At 36.2% G+C, this 21,784-nt stretch overlaps 1 protein-coding gene across 1 annotated transcript; it reads left to right on the top strand.

Moving 5' to 3' along the window:
• Positions 1-1,172: 1,172 nt before the first annotated feature.
• Positions 1,173-21,764, top strand: LOC147513578 (uncharacterized). Its single transcript, XM_086596682.1, is given in 19 exon segments — positions 1,173-2,569; positions 4,047-4,162; positions 6,872-7,175; positions 7,686-7,851; positions 7,952-8,047; positions 8,137-8,986; positions 9,529-9,786; positions 10,162-12,895; positions 13,307-14,977; positions 15,087-15,161; positions 15,733-15,978; positions 15,981-16,798; positions 17,438-17,526; positions 18,118-18,221; positions 18,474-18,573; positions 18,650-18,725; positions 18,828-18,942; positions 19,037-19,568; positions 21,013-21,764. Coding segments are annotated over 9 exon segments (2,613 nt in total). The 5' UTR covers positions 1,173-2,569; positions 4,047-4,162; positions 6,872-7,175; positions 7,686-7,851; positions 7,952-8,047; positions 8,137-8,986; positions 9,529-9,786; positions 10,162-12,895; positions 13,307-14,977; positions 15,087-15,161; positions 15,733-15,746; the 3' UTR covers positions 21,560-21,764.
• Positions 21,765-21,784: the final 20 nt, after the last annotated feature.

The following is a 21,784-nucleotide window of genomic DNA, read 5'->3' as shown; positions in this document are numbered from 1 at the left end:
GATGGGGCCTTTTGGGCCCTACACTTATCTATTTTGTTAGATACTAGGGTATGCCCGTGCCTACGGCTCGCAAGACCTCGACACGCCTCTCTGCCATTCTCGATAACTTAACTTGCGCTTAACCGCAAGAAGCGTCATGCATTTTAGGCACAAAATATTCGGTGCAACAACTCAATTTATAAGCCCAACCGCAAGGCCATCCCAATTGCCCATTATCTATAAGCCCAACAGTTTATGGGCTAACCCAACAATTTATAAGTCCAGCTACAATTGTTGATTTTTGGTTGATTTTTGAACAGATCTCATAGTATTGATTACACTTAACAAAATTGCACAAACCCTCCAAACACTTGGATCGGCCATGTCACAACTTGCTAAAAGACAATGACAACCAATGGATGGAGGCCCTACGGTCCCCACACTAATGCTTTTTATTATATAGACTAGTGTATTCCCGTGCCACACGACATTGTTTCAAAACCCAACCCATCCGAATCTAATTTAAATTTCAAATTTTAACGCCAACATAAGCCCAAAATTACATACAAATTGTTTTGTCACTTTTGTTGCTTCTTGATCCACTACTCTTGTTGTTTCTTAATAACTTGTCCACTCCCCACCATCTTTTGGATTTGCCAAGTCATATTTTAGATCCAAAAGTAAATAGGTGAGTGTGGAGGGCCCACACCGTTATGTTTTATTAGATAGATTTTGTTATATAGAAAAAGAAGAAGATTGTGAAATACTAAATATTTTGCATACATGTTATATGTGAATCTGATATGAAATTGACCCAATAGGCTTAGCGGGTCACCCGTTATATAGGTGGGTTGGGTTTGACAAATTTGACATGATTAGTAATTATGTGGGTTTTCTCTTCTAGACCCACCCCCAACATGAACCCGACCCCAACACAACTCATTGCCGGAAAACAAACAAAAACTAAGAGAGGCCACGTGACTACGTGAGGGAGACAATGGGCTGGGCTTTATTTAGAAGGAAATGGGGCTGGGCTTAATAGACCTGACAGGTTTGGCCTTTGCGTTTTTCTTAAGCTAGACTAAATTTCACGCGGTTTGCTTATTTCTTAAGCTACCTTGGTTTTAGGATTTGGTATTAAAATAGGGGGTGATTTGGGTCATTACAGTCATCAGTTGTTATGAAAATAGACACGGGCTCTCTTCTTTTTAAGTTTTGCTCCCAAGTGGAAGTTGCTCTTCACACTTGCTCACTTTCTTTTCTAGGGTTTTGGAAAATTATAAGTCGTATGATTTGATTTGATGATGCTCTTCAGCCTGCCTATGTTATCTCGCTGTCATGGCAATCTTTCTTCCTCTTCTCTCTCTTCCTTTCTAAAGCCAAGTTTTAAATTATAACTGATTTCAAAACAACGATTCTAACTGATTTCTATTTCGAGAGTTTATTGTAAAAGACATCTCTTTTTATAATATTTAAATGATTTCGAGGCAATGGTTTGCTCTTATTTTTTTTTTATTTCCACAGTTTGTTTTAAAAAGCTCAATGTTTTGTGCGTCTGTTTTTCCAAAACAAAAAGAAAAAAAAAAGTTAGTCTTAAGGTGTATTTGGCTCATTGCAGGTACATCTCACTTGGTACTAGAGTAATTACATGCAGTAAGAAGTATTTGCTAATGTGAATTTCTCCACGTTTGTGAATTTCTTTTATGGAAGGATTCATGGCGTGAGGGGCGTGGAGACAATTCACTTGGCAATTTGCTTTTGCACTTCGTGTAAGTTGTTTTGTATCAAGTGATATACTTGATTGTCAAAAATCTCTCAATTAGTCAGCCGTAAACACCAAACTCACTCTTCAATCTTTTTGCGCTTCATGTTTGAAAACCTTTCACAAATATTGCCAAAATACATTTGACAGAGAATAGGATGAGTAAAGAATTTTCTCAACGCAAAAGTATTTTCTTTTCAAACAGAATTGCCAATTTTTCTTTTGTAAAATAAAAAGTCGTCTCCCTTTTAATTTTTTTTGCAAAAGAAATTCATTTCCATGATATATAAAGTTCTACTTCCTTTAACAAAAAAATCAGTACGATGTCCTCTTACTTCTGACAAAAAAAATATGCTTTTCCTGTTTTTTAAAACTATATGTCGTAGGCTATTTGTTTTTTCACAAATCATCACAAGCCCACAATGTTGGGTTTTCCCGCCCAAAAACACACAGATCACCTGTATGGGTTACCACTCCGTTATCACACCCAAACCTTCATATCTATATGTCTGATTGTGGGGTAAAGGATGCCTTAATATGATTGTGGTTAACTGTTTAGATATTTAAGTTGTGTTTCCAGTGGTACGTTAGCTTCATTCATTTTAATATTAATAATTATGAGCTTGATTTTTTATACCTAACGTTATGTCAGGATTTTCTATGACTTCATTTTAAAATAGGTGCGCTAAACTTATATAAGAAGAATGTAATTCGCCAACTGGCTGGACTTTTTTATTGGTTTTTTCTTCTTCTAACTTCTATTAGAGAAACATATGGGGTTTGACGTTCCTAGTGTGTTCGCACACCCCTGTTACAGCGCTTGCAGAGGTATTTATCTTTCCCACTCTTATCATTACATTATGTAATTAGAATTTACCACTCAATTGAAATAGGAGGAAGTCTCCTTGTTCTTCACCTACTATTATTGTTTTGCTAATAGTTTGTGTTGTCTAAGCATCCTTGCTAGTTAAGACGCTATGTGCACAAATCAATGTTCTTTAGCTAATATTTTTATTTATTTTTATGATCATTATTTTAATCTTTTTATTCATGTTGTGACTCAGATTAGCATAGGTATGCCTGAAACTATTATAAGAAGTATGTAATTCGATAATGGTATTGCATATCTATCTCTTCCTTAAAAACCGTATCCATCCATTATTTCAAAGTTACTTATTTTAACTTATTCTCAAGGGTGTCTTTGGCTATAAGGGGATTTTTGCGGGTACATCTCACTTGGCAGTAGAATAATTCCATGCAGTAAGAAGCATTTGCGATGGTATTCTCCACGCTTGTGAATCTTTTATGAAAGAATTCATGGCGTGAGGGGCGTGGAGAATTTTCACTTGGCAATTGGTTTTCCTACTTCATGGAAGTTCTTTTGTATTAAGTGATATACTTGCTCGTCAAAATTCTCTCAATCAGTCACTCGTAAGCACCAAACTTTCAAATTATTCTACTCGTGTTTCTTGTTTGAAAACCTTTCACAAAATATTGCCAACATACATTTGACAGAAAAGAGGTTGAGTAAAGAATTTCCTCAACGCAAAGTATTTTCTTTTCAAACAGAAATTACCATTTTTTCTTTTGTAAATAAAAAGTGTCTAAAAAAGAGTCATCTCTTTTTTTTGGCAAAAGGAATACATTTCCATGATATATAAAGTCGTGCTTCCTTTTACAAAAATAATCAGTACCATGTCCTTTGGATATTAATTGGTTTGGCACAATGTGTTCATGGTTTTTAGTTTCTTCAATTTGACAAAACATGCAACTCTTACTTCTGACAAAAAAAAAATGTTTTTCCTTTATTTGAAAACTTTGCCTTTTTCTTATAATTTTTTGGGTGTAATATCTTGGTCCTTGCTGAACTATAGGTCGTAGGCTATTCATTTTTTCACAAATCGTCACAGGCCCATGATATTGGTATTTCCCTTCCAAAAACACAGATCACCCGTATGGGTTACCACTTCGCTCTCAAACACCCAAACCTTCATCTATATATGTTTGATTGTGGGGTAAAGTATGCCTTAATTTGATTGTGGTTAACTGTTTAGATATTCAAGTTGTGTTTCCAGTGGTATGTTAGCTTCAGTCATTTTGATATTAATTACGAACTTGATTATTTATAACTTATGCTATGTCCAGATTTTCTATGACATCATTTTAAAATAGGTGTGCTAAACTTGAATAAGAAGAATGTAATTCGTCAACTGGCTGAACTTTTTTATTGGTTTTTTTCTTATATCCCAACTTCTATTGTTTTTTAAGAAGTTTTTTTTAATTGGTTTTTTCGAAATCGTGATAGAGTTATGCTATTCTTGGTGTTGGATGCATCACTCTTGCCATTGCTGGGTGGATGGTTAGGGAATTTGTTTAATGCCCCCGCTTCCAGTTGAAAGTAAATCACCACTGTGACTTCAGGTTTACTTTAATCTTGTTCATTTCATCACTTCACAACTTAGTCCTTTTTCCAAAGCATGAGACATATAGTTGATAGTCTTACAAACAGGATGGTCTTGTGAACACATTTAGAGATTGACCTTAATGGATTATAATGTTACAGCTCTACACCTATAGAATATCAGTGAGTCTGCCTTTCAAATGAGTAGATTATTGGTGTGACAGTATATTGGTTTAAGCACTGCTTAGGTGGTATAAACATGCCGCCCAGGTATCTGATAATAATTTTATAGCTTAATATATGGTGTTGTGTGCTTAATTTGATATTCTCAATCCCATCCTCGTGGAAGTGATGGAATTTCATAAAGCTTTGCAAGATGTGAAGGTAGCATGGAAAAAGATTGGGCACGACAACATGAATATAGGTGGTTTCTTGGCTTTAATGAAGCCACACTTAAATATTTTGTCCATGGTAACCATTGTTTTCTAGACGAATCTATGATTGTTGAAAATGATTGTGTTGGAATGACCTCACCATTGTTTTCTAACTAAGCATTGTTTTTACTTTCACCAAAACATATTATTGAAACAATGCTTGTTAGTCTTGCGTAGTTAGTTTTTTTTTATTGTGTGAATGAGATGTAACGATTATACAATAGAACGGAATGCAATCTGTACCTATTGCTGTTAACACCGTGACATGGTTGTGTGAAAGAGGTGTAACCATCATCCCATTTTTTTAGAGGTTATATTAATTTCGGCATATATGCTGTCATGTGCTAGTTATTTTTGTCTGAAATGTAAGTGCTCACCATACCTTGAGGTGGTGTAGACATGAGTCCGTGCTGCACCTTGTATAGTCATGTCATGGAAATTGTTTGACACGAGTACGTCAATATACAGATCTAATAGCTATACACAAGTAAAAGTTGTAGATACGCAAAATATCAGTTGTCTAACCAGGAAATCTTTAAGCTTTTTCCTTGTGCGTCACTGTGATATACCAAGTCTGTACTATGTGGTCTGTTTTAATTAGCATATCAGGCTAAGATGATACAATTCCCCTTGAAACAATGACGACTCCATAGATCTAGTGAAATTTCTTATTTTTTATGGGATATATTTTCTATTAGATAAGCAGCCTTGGGAAGTTGGGATTTTATACACTGCCCTTGGTGGAACTAATGGTTTGTTATTGTGTCATGTCCTTGGTAACAAAACAGTCGAGTGGGATAGAGAAGAGGAAGGAGAGTGAAAATGGTAGCGCACCTTAATTGAGAAATTTAGCCTATGGTCGACGCCAGTGCTATGGGTTAGGCATGAGCCTAGGCGCTGCTAGAGGCTCGAGAAGCTAGGGTTGAGCCTCGAGCGAGCGCCTAGAAGTTTTAAACGTGAAGCATGTTAACCAAATGTCCAACTTTTTCTGTTTTTGTAAAAAAGTATCATTGTCTGCCTATCGAAGAATAGGCTTTTTTGGGAAGTTGGGCTACACATATAATTGAGATTATTTTGACTTCTGTGATATCCGCTGTCATGTACTATTTATGGTTGTGACACAGATGTAATTATTATACCTTGGGGAGGGTATAGAACTGAGTGCAACCTGTGCCCTTTATCATTAACTGAGTCTAGGATTAGGCTTCGCGTACGAGGTAATATAAATATTAGTGGCTATATTGATTTTTTCAGTATCAGATATTCTGATGGAAAGATAAGTATTAGTTATTTATGTCGGAAAGATAAGTGCTCACCATACCTTGGGAGGGTATAGAACTGAATGCGAGCGTGCCCTGTATATATATATACATACATTTGTATACGTAGTCAATATCATGGACATAGTTTGACACAGGTACGTCAGTATACAGATCTAAAACTATATACGTACAAATTGTAGAAACTAAATACCAATTTTCTGTCCAGGAAACCTTTCATGTTATTCCTTGTGCGTCACTGTGATATACTAGCACCAGTACAGTCTATTAGTCAGAGTACTAAATGGTCTCTTTTAATTCACATATTATGCTAGGATGATGGCTAATTTATCCCCAACTCTCCTCGCTACAACAATAATCCTTAGATCCAGTAGAACTTCTTTGCGGATGGGATCTATTCTATCAGATAAGAAATTGGGGAAGTGGGGATTATGTACACTGCCCTTGGATCTAATTTTTTAGTGTCACATCCTTAGTAACCAACCCGTGGATCTAGGAAAAAGAGTATGTTAGGAGTTTCTATTGTGTTATCTTCAATTGAATTTTTTTGATGGGTAGCTGAAACAAACCATTAGACGTCTAGCTTGGCATTATGCTTAGATCAAATGGCACATTCATTTAAAAATGCAGTCTTTTTCCGCAAAGCATGAAGCATATAGTGGATGATCCTACCTATATGCTAGGTTACCAACTGACTTGTACTGCCAATCCATGTAAAGATTGACCTGACTTAATGAATTATAATGTCACTGCTCTACACTTCTAGAATATCAATAAGGTGTCTGTCGAATGAGGTTAGTAGATTGCTTAAATTTTTTTTATATCCGTTTCTCAAGGTCGCCATTACTTGTTAGTTGTGTCAATCATATATTTGTGGTATCAATCGGTCATGATTGAGAAGTTATCTACTTTTCTTAAAGTATTTAACCAAGTGACATAGGTGGGGTTTTTATTCTAACCTAGGAGATGTTATTGGCATGGTAGTTTGATACAATTTTTTGCACTGTTTATTTAGTGAAAACATGCCAGGGGGACAGCCTTATCTGATGCTATTTCTGTAGATTCCTATATGGCATGGCTTGTTGGTTTGACAGTGTTGAGACCATCCTCGTGTGACAATGACAGAAGTATCTGAAGGTAGCGTTGAATTAGATTGGGTCCTACAACATGAATTGCAGCCTTGCAGGTGATCTTCCTGTCTTTAGGGAAGGCATGCTTAACAATTTTGTGCATGGTGACCATCATTGAAGACGAATCTGTGATTGTTGAAAATGATGGTGCATTGGAATGAGATCACCAAATGCAGTCCAGTTTGAAGTGTAGGTATTCTGTCTTCTTACTTATTAAAGCATTAGTTTCAGAAGATATTACTAAAACCATACTATGCAGAGTAGGTTAGACTTGATGTAGTTGGTTCCTAGTTATATAAATATTTATATCTTTACCCGTCAAAAAATAAAAAATAAAAAATACTAATGCAGAGTAATTTGTAAAATCTGAGTGGAAAATATTAGGTCTCTTTGTGTAGGTTCTAAAAGTGGCCGTGTCCTGGTTTTTTTCAGCCTTTTTTTTCCCTTGAGGTATGAAACATATCTCTTAGCATAGGAATATTTGTTGAGTTTATGAATCCATCTCCCATATATTCTGGGAGTTAATGGCTTCATCAACAAGTAAAACTTGGATTATATATGACCATCGAGGTCAAATTGTGTTAGATCAGTTGGTAAAGATTGTTGCTTCTCTTTACGGTTGTTGGTATTGTTATTTATGATTTTCGCTTTACTGAGCTAATAAAGACTCCTAACATGGCATGCCCTTTTGATTTGCAGTGGTTTTTGTGATACAGCAGTCATTTTAGCAACTCATTTAATAGGATATTAGGTTATGCTAGGGCTGTTGCTATTTTGGGACTGAGTTGCTTGTATTTGGATTTTGGAGATTAGTTTCTGGCTAACCTTTAAAAAACATGAGGGATTTCATTGCATTGGCCATTGGGTGCGTCTATGGCTTGTACTTGTACCTTGATGGTTTACATCATTTATGTTTGGCGATCCATACAATAAATATTATGCTCTTCCTTTCTTTGTCTCTCCAGGAAATCTTTCTGGTCATTCCTTGGGCGTCACTGTCATATACTAGGCTCTCCGGTCTAATAGTATTGAGTACTATATGGTTAAGAACTGCATTCAACGTAAGTACAGTCTGTTTTAATACAAATGTTATACTTTTCATCTACTAACATAATTTTATTGGATGGGATCTATTCTATTCCATAAAAAGCTTGGAAGTTTGGATTACATACACTGCCCTTAGTAATCAAACACTGGAGCTGGAGAGACTAGGAGAATGGCATGGCACCTGAGTCGAGGAACTCCTAATTTTCAGATGCATGGAGGGAGGGGGATGAGAGCAATTTAGGCAGCGCGCCTAAGCTCACATCAAAGATGTTTTACTTAGTTTTGTTTGGGATGCCTAACTGGAGGATGGGGTTGAGAGGTTTGGTTCCTTCTCTTTTGTTTTTATGTAAATTGGAAATATTTGAGGGTTGTTTGGTTACGGTAGCTAAAAAACCAATGAATTTATAGCATGTAAGTTGGTTAGACCAATGGCCTGTTTGTGTTTCTAGTATTTGTTAGAAGCAACGAAGGCTTATATCAAACAACACTGTCGAATTAATTAGGTTTGCGCCTTTTGGTGGGATTTATTTATTTATTTCTCTTGGCGCCACAAGGAGCATATTACTAATAATCTGCTTGTTCCAAAATTTATTATCTTATGAAATCCGCAATATTTGGTGACATTCACTCATTTTTTGCCTGTTAGTTTACATAAATTGTTCAGCCACTTTTGACGATGTTAATTATTTTGAATGGATCTGAACTTTTGGTATGATAAATCTCCTTGACTTTGAGATCATCCTCGTCAAAACACAAAACCCATGTCCTTGTGGTTTGCTCTCTCTAAGATTTTGTTGGACGCTAGACACCATAATTTTCTATTCGAGTATTTGCTTACTCTTGTAGACAGGTTTTTGCTACCAGAAATGCATCTCTTTCACATTCGCCTGGTATTGAACCGGAGATGATTGCTGTTTTCAGTACGAATGAAGTCTGCTGGTTCCTAGTTGTTGGTATGTTGCGCATAACTGGTGTTTGTTTGCTATTTCCGTAAAACGTTGTTTGTTGGCTACTTGGCTATAAAAACACAGAAAATTAAACAAAAGACAAAGAAAAAGAAGATAAAAAACACATAGCTTGGTTGTTTCTCCTTGCAATGTTTCATGCATTTGTTGTACATCGTGGACGTATTTTTAACTTTCAATCCTTCGTTGTTCGCATAGTTTAATTGTTTGCGTATTATGGGGTTTAGTCCCACAACATTGTGGGTTTTCTTTTAAAAGAAAAATAGAATCAGACAAAAAAACTTTGTAATGGATCTTATGTTCACGGAGAAATCTAGTAGCAGAGATAGTCATCTTTAGATTTTGATTAAATTGGTGGTTAGACGATCGTATAGTGGAATAGTGGATAACCCATCTATTCTATGGTCATACCTCTGGGCACTTCTGTTTTCATTTCCTTTTGTTTGATTCTGGCGGGTGTTATTTTGTTTTTTAGAATAAGGTTTGGTATTGCTTAATAGCGTAAAGCTGCATTCTCTTTATCTCTGCAGCTCTGACGTAGTCAAACAATGTTCCTTGATTCAGCCATGTAGATTGTAGAGTCCAGTCCGAACATGTATGAAGTTTACTCTGCTGCTTCTAGTTACAATTATGCAAGCTTACAACTTTGATGAAATACAGTTTGAAGTTTAATGTGAATTGAGATCTTCCAATAGAGTTGGTCTGTACTCAATCGTTTTGGAGGAAGTGAAGTCGAGGTCTCATTTTATCAGATCGTGAAGTGGCTTAAATATACTGATCATTCTGAGGTACTGCATATATAAAGTTTTCTCAAGTTTCTGTATTTCTTCCATATGATGTCCTACTTTTGATAAATTGTTATCATCACTCTTGATTTTTACAACTTAGAAAACGTTTCGAAGTGGCTAGATTTTGTTACTGGGCCTATTGGTTAGACACTTCACTTACACATAGGCCTAGGTGCCCACTAGGCCTGAGATGCTAGGGTTGAGCCGAAACTAGCGTCTTGGTAATGGGACGAGTTCGGCCTACAAACCTTGAGGAATGTACATTAACTACTGATTAAAGACACACCAACAGAGCTCGTTGATGCATCATCTTGTCTGTCACTAAATATACTAAATAACAATTATACATAATCGTCATTGGTGTTGAATTAACAGGGATAAAGAATACAATGGAAGTAGCCGTTGATTTTTCTGCAAAAATTGCAATCTGGAGTTCTGGACAGAATGTAGTCAGGGAGGGTAAGACACCGGATTGGCTTCTAGGCCCAAACAATGATGTTTAGCGAAAAACAAAGGCCCAAAGAATGATTAAAATAGCTTTGAGGCCCAAAAGCATACTGAATATCAGCCCAATAGCATTTGACCCAAAAACAGAAATATTGAAATTGACTGATTTTCCGATATATCAGTAAGTGCTGATATTTTTCAATATTGCGAGATAGTTTTTCAATATTTCGAGACTTTATTAGTGTAATTATATTTTCGATAATTATTTCGAGTTATTTTCAGGTACGAGGACATGTATGTCATTTAAATTTACAACCAAGGGTAAAACAGAAAATTACAGTTCGGAACACGGAATATACACATAGGTAGCGTAAGATTATTTCACGTGGTATAGTTTAGTGTAGGACTTGGACAACACTTTCTTATAAATACAACTACTTGGTGGTACTTTGTCAAAGGTTTCTGACCAACTAGAGCGCGAAGTATGGTAGTGTTTTGTTTCTGTTTTGCTTTGTAGGATTACAGTTAGGCTGATTTGTTATTCGTTAGGGTTTCATCTCATTATATGCTGCCTGATTAAATGATATTGTCCGAGAGTATATGCTGCCTGAGGTTTCATCTCACATTTTTGTTGACTTTGCTTGAAATCATCTAAAGTTTGTGTTAGTTTTTACTTGATGTTGTGTATCATTAATTTCTTGCTAATCATACACGGACAATGAAAGTTACTACTGTTGAGATTACAATTGTGGATGCCTGAAGGTTCATGTCATCTCGTTGTAGATTGTGCTGGAATGCGTGTTCGAAAGTAACTCTTCAATTTATGAGAAGCCAGTTTTGATTTTGTGTCATTTTTTTGGGGTGTTTTTGGGCACCAGCTACTGAGACGATGAAAGTTAGTACTATTGAGTATGAAGGATCATCTGCAATTGCACTGCCTTGGGTTTCATCTCATGTCTTTTGTAGATTGTGCTTGGAATGAAGCATGTTCAAAAAAATCGTTTTTCTTACCGAGCAAAAAAACAAATATATTATTCAAATGTTATGTAAGTCCTTTTATGTGATTCTTAACTTGATTTACTCTAATTTTTTTTCCTCTCGAGTATGTTTCCTTGCACATCATACGTTGGCGATGAAAGTCGTTTGTATTAAGTGTGAGAGGTTATCTTGCCTGAGGGGATCAGCTTTTGCCATCGTAGATTGTGCTTGAGGGCATGCTCAGGAAAGTAATTTTTTCTTTAGACTATGAATTCATTTGTGTAAGTTTTCACTCGCTTTTATGTCTTTTTCGCGGCTTTCTTTTTAGGGTGTTTTCTTTCACATCGTAAATAGGCAATGAAAGTCAGTACGAATGTCTGCTGAGGGATCATATCACGGCTGTGTAAACGGTGCTTGAAAATAGCCTTGAAAAATTAGTTTTTCTTCTTTCGGGTCCATTGGTTTTATATCTATTATACTTGGCATGCTTTGATGCATGTCATGCAAAGATGATGAAATTCAGTACTATTATGCTGTGGGGTCATCTACAACTGTGCTGCATGTTTAGATGCATGTTTAAAAAGCCGTTTTCGCTAGATTTTATGAATTTGTTATAACTTGTAAGCTAAGTTACATTGACACGGCAATATATCATAAATTGAGGTATATCACATACAATGTGTCCGACACGGACATGTGGATACATATCCGACACGGATTATTTTTGAAATATGGCGGATCCATGTTTCATAGCTTGTAAGGTTTACTTGATTTTATGTCTTGTTTTTATAATGTGTCTTCTTGCACATCACTATTGAGTCTGACGGATCATTTTTTCGTGCTTGAAAACATTTTAAAACAATCTGTAGAGTTTATGAACTGATTTATGCATGTTTTGAATTGCTTTTATGGCTCATTCCCCTCCCATGTCCTCCCCCTTTTAGAGCGTGTTTCTTGCACAGATGAAATTATCATCGAGTCCAAGGGATCTTCTGCAATTGTGCTGCCTGAGGGATTATCTTACATCTTTGAGATTGTGCTCAAAAAGCATGTTAAATAAAAATAAATTTTCTTAAAGATTCTATAAGCTCATTTCAGAATGCATTTTTTTCCTTCACAAAGCATGAGACATATAGTGGATAGTCAGAAAGAAGTGCCAAGCTGTGGAAGGTGGGTTGTGTACTTACTATTTAGCTAGATACAGAATATGGAGTGTCTGACGCGACATCAGGAAAGCACTTATACATTGACCAATTTTTTTTTCCATTGGCTCGTAACTGGTTGAAGCTGCTGCTGACAAAAATAATCGTTTCTCATGGGTAACATATCATTGAGTTAGAAGTTAGAACTATGTTGAATACTGATCCGAACTCTTGTTGGTATGTGTGGTTTAATACTTAGTTATGTTAGTCTTGACCAACTGATCATAGCTATCTGCCTATCTTTGAAATTAAATATTAGTTGAATACATCTGTAACCCATGATAGAGATGGAAAAAATAATATTTCTCTGCTTGACTTTTCTTTTTCTCTGTTCTTCCAGCTTTTACTATATTACTGAATGATCGCTTGCAAATCTCACTTATGATGTCGTTGCTGTTGTTTGCTTATTTGTCATAATGTCGCAAACCTCATTATGTATTGTAGAACCAGATGGTCGCCAGCATTATATAACAATTGCAAAGGTGCTGACCTTTTTCTCATTCTTATTTGGATATATTGTTCTTTATGACTGCAATATTACATATCTGTTGACCAAATACTAATGAAAAACATCTTTCTCAATTTTATTCCTTCGTATTGTGCATATACACTTAGTACAGTAGATTTCTGACCTTTGCGGTTTAGTACAGACGATTGAAAAGAAGTATGTAAAATATGCATGATGAATAATATGCATTTGAAGATTCCTGGTCATGTCTTTGGTGAATTGGTTCAAGACTTCACCACTAGGCTTTGCCATTGTGGATGAGATTGAGCATCCCTAGTTTCATTGTGTTTTTGAAAATTTTGCCAGTTGGTTGTGTATGGTTATGTTTTTTTCTAAAACTGCCCAACATGAATGTGAACACTCACAAGTGTGCAGTTTTCTTCAGATGTTTGGGATCTTACTCCATACGTAAGAGAGCTTTGGTCGGTACTCTTACCTTTCAAGCGAACAGAAGTGGAGGTCTCGTTGCCAGATCGTGTAGTTGTTGAAGTAATGAAGTATACTGGTCATTTCGACGTCCTACTTCCGATAAATTAATAACACTCGTTATCATTCTCACAAGTCGGAAAACGTTTGAAATCTATCTTAAGCGGGAAAAACAAAAACTTACTAACAGTCGAGGTTATCATTTTCCATTGTTGCTGATACAAGACTTGAAATAACAGAGCCCAGAGAATCGGAAAATTGGGTATAGGTACACATGCAAATTTCTTAAGTTTAGAGGAAATAACGATTTTTTTTTGTTTTTCCTCCATAAAAACTGAAATTAGACGTCTTTCTCAAATTTCAAATTTCAGACTGATTTTTACAATTTTGACCTATTTTATTAGTCCCAACTAAAGAAACCAACTACCAACAAAAAAAAAAAGCTACTAACTAAATCAGTTACAAAAAAAGTAGTGAGTTAATTAAAATAACTAAAATTCATTTGAAATGTACAAAATTTCAATTAAAAGTGAGATGAATTTCTAGAGAGACAAACAATGTGGAAAACATCAATTTCAAAAACGGAAAAAATATATGTTGATTATAACTAATTTCAATACAGCTTTAACAATTTAAAATGCATATCTGATAATTTTGAATAGCATATTTAAGTTTTGTTTGATGTAATTCAAATTGTGAAATTGTGAAAGAACAAATGATTTTTTTTATAAGACAATTGTATTATTTGATTGCAGTATATTTTGGAGTAATACACACACACCCTTGCCTGATGAGTGACCTGTCTAGGCACATTAGATTTTAATATTATTTATTTGTAGAAGAAATTGGCAGTTACAAATGAAAGGATAAAAAGGAAAAATAAGAAATTTTAAAAACAGTTAATATACCTAAGAAGTGACGTGCTGCTAAAATTGGAGTAGAATCAAAAGATAATATTGGTATTTCTCTAGACAAAAAACACACTAAATAAAGTGTCTAGAGCCCAATTTCTAATGGACATAGTAGTAATTCTCACAATTTCTAATGGTAAGTCATTTATTATTTTCCGATATCTCGATGATTAATCCGAGTATATTGAACCGATATTTCAAGTCACGACAAAAACCAAAAACCGAGGAGGACATAAATTTGGTAAAAAGTAAAAACGTTCTGTAGATATAAACTGTAGATATAATTAAATGGATAAAGCAAAACCAATTCCAAATTAAAAGCCAGATTTCTTTCTCTCTCTCTCTCTAAAAAAGAGTCACTCTCTCTTCTCTGAATCAACCCTTATATATAAAAATAAACTTTTATTTGTTGAATTAATTTCCAAGAAGAAGAGACTAGAATGGCAGCGTTGACGACGATACATTATTCGTCACCGACTTCATTCCAGTTAAAACATGGTCTTAAATGTAATAAAAATCTTCTTCTTCTTCTATCATTCACTCCCTTCATCACAATCATATTCTTCGTGGAATTCGATGCTGTGCTGTTTCTCGAAAAGAAGGAAAAGTATCAGGAGACAATTCTTGGACGAATTCCGACACGTCATCATCGGGTGATGTTTTTTCTGGATGGGTTGATACCAATTCACCTCATTCCAAACCGGAGAATCCAGCAGGAGGTATGTCACCTTGTCAAAAATTGTTTTTAATTTGAAGATTATAAATCTTAAAACACTAGATAATTTCATTTAGTGGACTAATGACACTTCTTTCGTAGTTTACTTTCAGGAATTGTGGCTGGTGTTATTCTTGCTGCTGGACTTACCTTCACCTCGTTATATCTAAGCAAGAGGAATACTTCCGGTATGTTATGTGATTTATATATCTTTTTTCTCAAGTTTCATGTTGCATTAGCTGGTTTAACCAGTAACTATAACTGAGCATTAAGGAAATGACGTCCGTTTTACCTCGGTCAGGCTCTAACTTTTCAGATATCACTCCAAGTTATAAGATTAGTTAGTGATCCCCTGTGTTTTCATGTTTGATAAGCAGATGTTTATGATTTGGTGAATGAGCATTTATGTCTAGTTCAAGAAATTCAATTATCTTTTCATTTTTATTTGTTATTATCTTTTTTGTTTTGAACCTAGAAAAAATTGTCACATGTTACTTCTTAGTAATCATATTTTTCTTAGCTTTAAATCAAGTTTCTGAACGAACTTTCCTGAATCTCCAACGTTTGATTTACAAATCTAATTATATTCAAATCTGTTAAGTAGTTAACTTTTGTTATATACTGACCTAGGCTTACAAGGTCTGTTTTATTCAGTATTAATATTACATTATTACTTTTAATTTGTTATGGTTTAACATCAAAAGAACGTCTCACCTAAGTCAACATTGTTCAGTGGTTAACTATCGTGGTTTTAAGCAGCACAAAAACCAGGAATGGAAGCTCTGTCAGCACAACAAGAAATGTTGTTGTCATCTGATGACCAAAATGAGGATGAACAAGTCAAGACTACTGACAGTACTGCAAGGCCAGATGAAGATTTCCTGGGGAATGATTCTAGTCCTGAAAGCATGTCAGGTATAATCATGGATTCTTCTTCATCTCAAGAAATAACTGATGCTACGTTTGAAAGAAGACCTGTGGATGATATCAATGCGGGACCTCAATAACCCAAAATGGGGAATCTGCCTCCAGCCATACCGATGACACTAACAATACTTCCAATCAAGAAGATAAGCAAATCAGATCTGGGTCTTCTGATGTGTCTGTACCATCCAATTCTAGTTTAAGTTTACCAAAAAATTCCGAATCTGATTTAGTTAGTGGCCATGCTAATGCTTTTAGTTTGAAAAATCCAGAGGTAGACCCAGCTGATGCTGTGCCAGGGTTAATTACTGAGCCAAAAGATAACCTGGTTCCCAACAACCTCGATTACCCACCTGTTTCTGATGATGCTTCAGCATATGTTAGCCTTGACTTTCAAAACGAAATTTCTATGTCAAGTGGAACAGAGATTTTTGACATCTCTACAGATCTTTCTTCTGGCTCTGGCGGCTTGATTCCTAATGAATCAGATGATTCTGTCAAATCAGACTTGGTTGCAATGCCATCTTGGCCTGTTGACTCAGAAGAAGTCATGGAGACTGAAACGGCTCTCTCACCCCAAGAGGATCACAACCTTAGCAAAATGGTGCAAGTCCCAAAACAAGTAGAAGGAAATTATTTAAATGAAAATGGGTCAACGGAAACAAATCCTCAATTGATATTTTCTGATTCTTACACAAATGAACCCTATATGAACACTGAGCTTGGTGGAAGCAACCCATATTTCGATTCATTAGTGCCTGAGAATTCGATCACCTCTTCTGGTATACCTGCTCCATCTTTGGTTTCTGCAGCTCTGCAGGTTCCTCCAGGAAAGGTGGTGGTTCCTGCAGCAGTGGACCAAGTTCAGGGACAGGCTCTGGCAGCCTTGCAAGTTTTGAAGGTATCTCTTTGATTGTACCACATGATAAATGCATTCTTTCTTTGTAGTAGATATTACCTTTGTTTTGTCAACTTATTGGTATCATTGTTTATGGACCTTTATCTGTATGCCAAACTTTTCCTTTTAATGCTTTACAAAATGGAAGATACGAATCTTGGTGTTTTCTTTTGTGGACTTTTACATGTCTTAGTGTCTTTCTGTTTAAGTGGAAGACTTAAACTAAATTTTGTTGACCTTTAGTTTGTTTTAAGTGTCAATTGGTATGAAAAGACATCTTATATGACAATTTAACTTTAAGCCACAAGTTTGTTTCTTGTCCACTATTTGGTGCCTTGCGGCGATGCTTGCTGCAATTTTGAATTTTATCATGTTGGCAGCTACTAAGAGTGAAAACATTTAATGAATATATGATTCCTATCTAGGCATAATTGTTTATTCTGTACATCTCCTGGAGGAATGACCTGAGTTCATATAACTACTACCAGTCTAAATATACGCTGTACTTCGTCTCTGCTCCCAATAATTTGAATAGGAACTTTCTACTGGACTTTTCAGTTTCTACATTAAATTAAGATTTTATTGCATATAGACATATTCAGCAGAGTCACACTTTTATATTGATCAGTTACATCTTTGCAGGTCATTGAAGCTGATGCGCACCCTGGTGATCTATGTACTCGTCGTGAGTATGCACGTTGGTTGGTTTCTGCTAGCAGTGCTCTTTCAAGGTCCAACTCTCGTTCCCACGGTTTCATTGGTTGTACTTAGAATGTGGTATCTGTTGACATGTGAAGATGTCCAGTCCTTCACATGTCCCCGAGACCTCCTCTCATATATGAATAGAATTGACCATTCATATAAGTTCGAGCTTATGGAAAAATTGGCAATTTAACATAGTATCAGAGCCACTGGTTTCTGAGAGGTCTCGGGTTCAACTCCTACTAGGTGAAGATGTCCAGTTTTTCTACCTGTGTATTTCCAGCGTATCTTGCTGAGGGGGAGTGTTGACATATATAAGCTTTTAATATATTAATAGAATTGACAATTCACATAAGTTTGAGCTTATGGAGAAATTGGCAATTTAGCATGGTTTCTAAACTCCTACCAGGTGAAGGGTTGTAAAAATAAAAGCAAGGACCACATGTTAAGGGGGAGTGCTTGAACTTATGTGAAGGGTCAATTCTATTAATATATTAGAGGCTCATATATGTCAACAATATCTGAGTACTTGGGAAACGTTAGTAACTGCCATCAACTAAATCTTACAAACCTAAATACATGGCCTAATGTAATTGAATGTTCTTTTTGATATCATTCAGGAATTCAATATCAAAAGTATATCCAGCTATGTACATAGAGAATGTTACTGAACTTGCATTTGATGATATTACGCCTGAAGACCCTGACTTCGCTTTCATTCAAGGTAAGAAAGTTGGTGCGCTTGTGAGATAGGATCAGTATAAGTGGTTCAAAATATTAATCTGGGGAAAAGTCAGATAAACTTGAGACTGTCACTCATGGGTGTCTGGGTCGGGTCAGCCTTGAGTGGAGGTTGACTCTCGTGGCCAAAACATTTGTGATGGAACTAAAATTTGAACCATTTTTTCCCCTTTTGTGGGAATTTCTCATAGCTTTCACTGATAATCAAATAACATAACGCTCTGCACTATCACAGGCTTGGCTGAAGCTGGACTTATCTCGAGTAAGCTTTCACGGACTGATATGCTCGGATCTTCAGATGAGGAGCAAGACCCCTCCCTCTTCTTCCCTGAAAGGTAAATACTTCAATGTTTGCGATGTAAGAAGCACTTTGAGATTTTGTTAATTTCTTTCATTGCACTTAAATTGCAGCCCCCTATCACGCCAGGATCTTGTGAGTTGGAAGATGGCCCTAGACAAAAGGTGGTTACCAGACGTGGATAAAAAGGTTATTTTAACTTCTGTCTACAAGTTTTTGTGCAGTAAATTATTTAGTAACCTTTGAAAGGTTTATTTGTCTTCTGATTTGAGATTGTGTGCTTATGTTCAGATTGTGTATCAGTCTTGTGGCTTCATAGATATTGATAAGATAAACCCTGATGCATGGCCAGCACTTGTAGCCGACCAATCTGCTGGAGAAGAGGGAATCATGGCTCTCGCCTTTGGTATGCTATGGTTTTCCTTCGTGACTGTTGGAGACAACAGAAGTTGTGTCTTTGGTTTGAAGGTTCACCATCATTCCGTATATAAATTTTGTAGGTTACACGAGACTGTTTCAGCCATATAAGCCAGTGACGAAAGGTCAAGCTGCTATAGCCCTTGCAACGGGTGAGGCTGCTGATATTGTAAGTGAAGAGCTAGCACGAATCGAAGCTGAGTCAATGGCTGAAACTGCTGTTGCAGCACATAGCGCTTTAGTAGCTAAAGTTGAAAAGGATATAAATGCAAGTTTTGAAAAGGAGCTTATTATGGAAAGGGAAAAGATAGATGCTGTAGAGAAGATGGCCCAAGAGGCAAGAATGGAGTTGGAAAGACTAAAAGCTGAAAGAGAAGAAGAGACTAATTCCCTGATGAGAGGACAAGTTGCGGTTGAATCGGAAATGCAAGTTCTCTCAAGTTTAAGGCATGAGGTGGAGGAGCAATTGCAGAGCCTTATGAGTGACAAGATGGAAGTATCATTCGAAAGGGAAAGGATCAACAAACTTTGCAAAGAAGCTGAAAGCGAGAACCAGGCCATTACACGGTTACAATATGAACTGGAAGTAGAAAGGAAAGCATTGTCCATGGCCAGGTAACACATTTATCTACTTTTATTTTGTTATTTTCTTTTAGATAGTAGTAATTGTATGTTTTATTTATCCTTTTTGAAAAATACTTTTTTTAAGTTGTAAGATGAGAAGTAAAGATGAGATACATTATGCAGTACCTACTGTGTAGTCGTACTTAAACTGAACCGGAGCTTGAGTTCGGCCGATGTGAAACTGAAATTGGAAAATTGAAGACGCGTTAGAATCAAATTGAAGACACATTAGATCTCTAGATCTGGATTTAAAGCACGTATTGCATATTCATGAAAGAAACATAATAATATGCAAGAGACTTGATTGACTGAGCCATTTTTGGTTATGTTATATTCAAACAATCATTTATAATTTACTGGAAAGGAAGTTTGTAACAACAAAAATTAGCCATCGTCGTGTTTGATGTATGAATCCAAATTTCTTTCTGATAAGATATAGTTCTGGCAGTCAATATCCATCTCAGATTCAAATGTACAGATAGTAATAAGGACCTGGTTTGTGGTTAGACTCAGTAAAGATCCATTTAATTTTTATTTGAATGATATGATAACTTTCGACAAGGAGGATTATCCTAGTGTTGTATCCGGTCTACAGTTTAGTCTGCATGAACATCCTGCAAATATGTCATGTTCTGTTTCAGTTCATTTGCTGATTCTTTGGCGCTTTAACTTGGAAGAATGATGGTCCCAATATGATGTCCTTTGCAATTCTTCCTGCAATCTGCCATGTCCTTCTGTAACACAGCTTTTGAGTTACTCTGTTTCCTTCAAATGATCAAGTCTCTTGATGTCATATTTTCTAATTGTTCTCACTGTTCTATCAATTTGCCTGTGTCTTTGGTTTCTGTGAAAAGTTCAATTACTTCATTTGCTGTCTCTCTGGTCCTCTGGGTTTTGTTATCGGTTAGACACTCACCACCATGTTATTAATGTGCCTTCTTGACCGGTATGGTGTACCTAATGTTGATGAAAGTAGTTTTCTTATATTTCATTGGAAAAGAAGGCACTCCCTTTAATTCCCTCCACTGTGCAGCTGTTGGGCTGCTTCGTACTCTACATGGAATACTCTCTTTGTTAAGCTGCGCTCCAACCCAACTCCCACCTCCACTTTTATCATCTTCCCACAATTTTAGCAAAGATTTGATTGGCATGGTTCTCAAATTTGTTTCATGCTTTATTTGTTCATTTTAACAGCTCTCCCACCCGTCGATCACCCAATAAATTTATATAGAACTCCCATCTGTATGAGGATAAATCTTTTGGCATTTAAATATTTAACAAGCTATGCACTATTTCTTTTCTATCACACTAATTTGTGTTGTAAATGTTTGATTTATCTACATTTATGGAAATTATCAATGCAGTTGTGACCACGTCTGATCAACTATGGCTTCTTTTATGTCGTTAATTATTATTGTCATCCTTGGTCATGCAGGGCTTGGGCAGAGGACGAGGCAAAAAGAGCTAGAGAGCAAGCAAAAGCTCTAGAGGAAGCTAGAGACCGGTGGGAGAAGCACGGCATCAAAGTAATTGTTGATGATGATCTTCGTGAAGATGCCAATGCTGGTGTTACATGGCTCACTGCCGGAACGCAATCCACAGTTGATGCAACTGTCAGCAGGGCTGAGAGCTTGGTTTTGAAGCTGAAGACGCTTGCAGGAGAGATAAGAGGAAAGTCCAGATTTGTGATTGAGACGATAATCTTTAAAATAACATCTCTAATTTCTAGTTTAAAGGAGTGGGCAGGCAACTCTGCCAGACGGGCCGGAGAGCTTCATTCTAGTTTAGAGGACTGGGCGGCCAACTCTACCAGACGGGCCGGAGAGCTTCAAGGTGCTGCAATGTCTAAGGCAAGTGCATCAGTACAAGAGTTACAGCAAGGTGTAACTGGTTTGAGTTCAGCTGTCAAAGAAGGTGCGAAAAGGGTTGCAGAAGATTGTAAAGATGGAGTAGAGAAAATTTCTCAAAAGTTCAAGGCATGATCTCTTAGTTTTATTTTGTAACAATAATTCTGAAGCCGTTATTGTCGAGAATGTATGCTTAGTATTTTGTTCCTCCAAACAGGATTTTGATCGAACTAATTCCTGGTTGAGTGAAGAAATACACATTATTTAAGAGAACATCTTTCATCCTGAATAAGTGTATCTACATCAAGAGAATCTACTAATAAATCCTACTTCAAAATGATGATTATCTTTTTGCTTTTT

The sequence above is a fragment of the Coptis chinensis genome, chromosome 3, assembly GCF_015680905.1.
Source record: "Coptis chinensis isolate HL-2020 chromosome 3, ASM1568090v1, whole genome shotgun sequence".
In the NCBI taxonomy this organism is placed as follows: Eukaryota; Viridiplantae; Streptophyta; class Magnoliopsida; order Ranunculales; family Ranunculaceae; genus Coptis; species Coptis chinensis.
The sequence above is the reverse complement of the archived record's forward strand: the minus strand, read 5'-3'. Positions and strand labels throughout refer to the sequence as shown.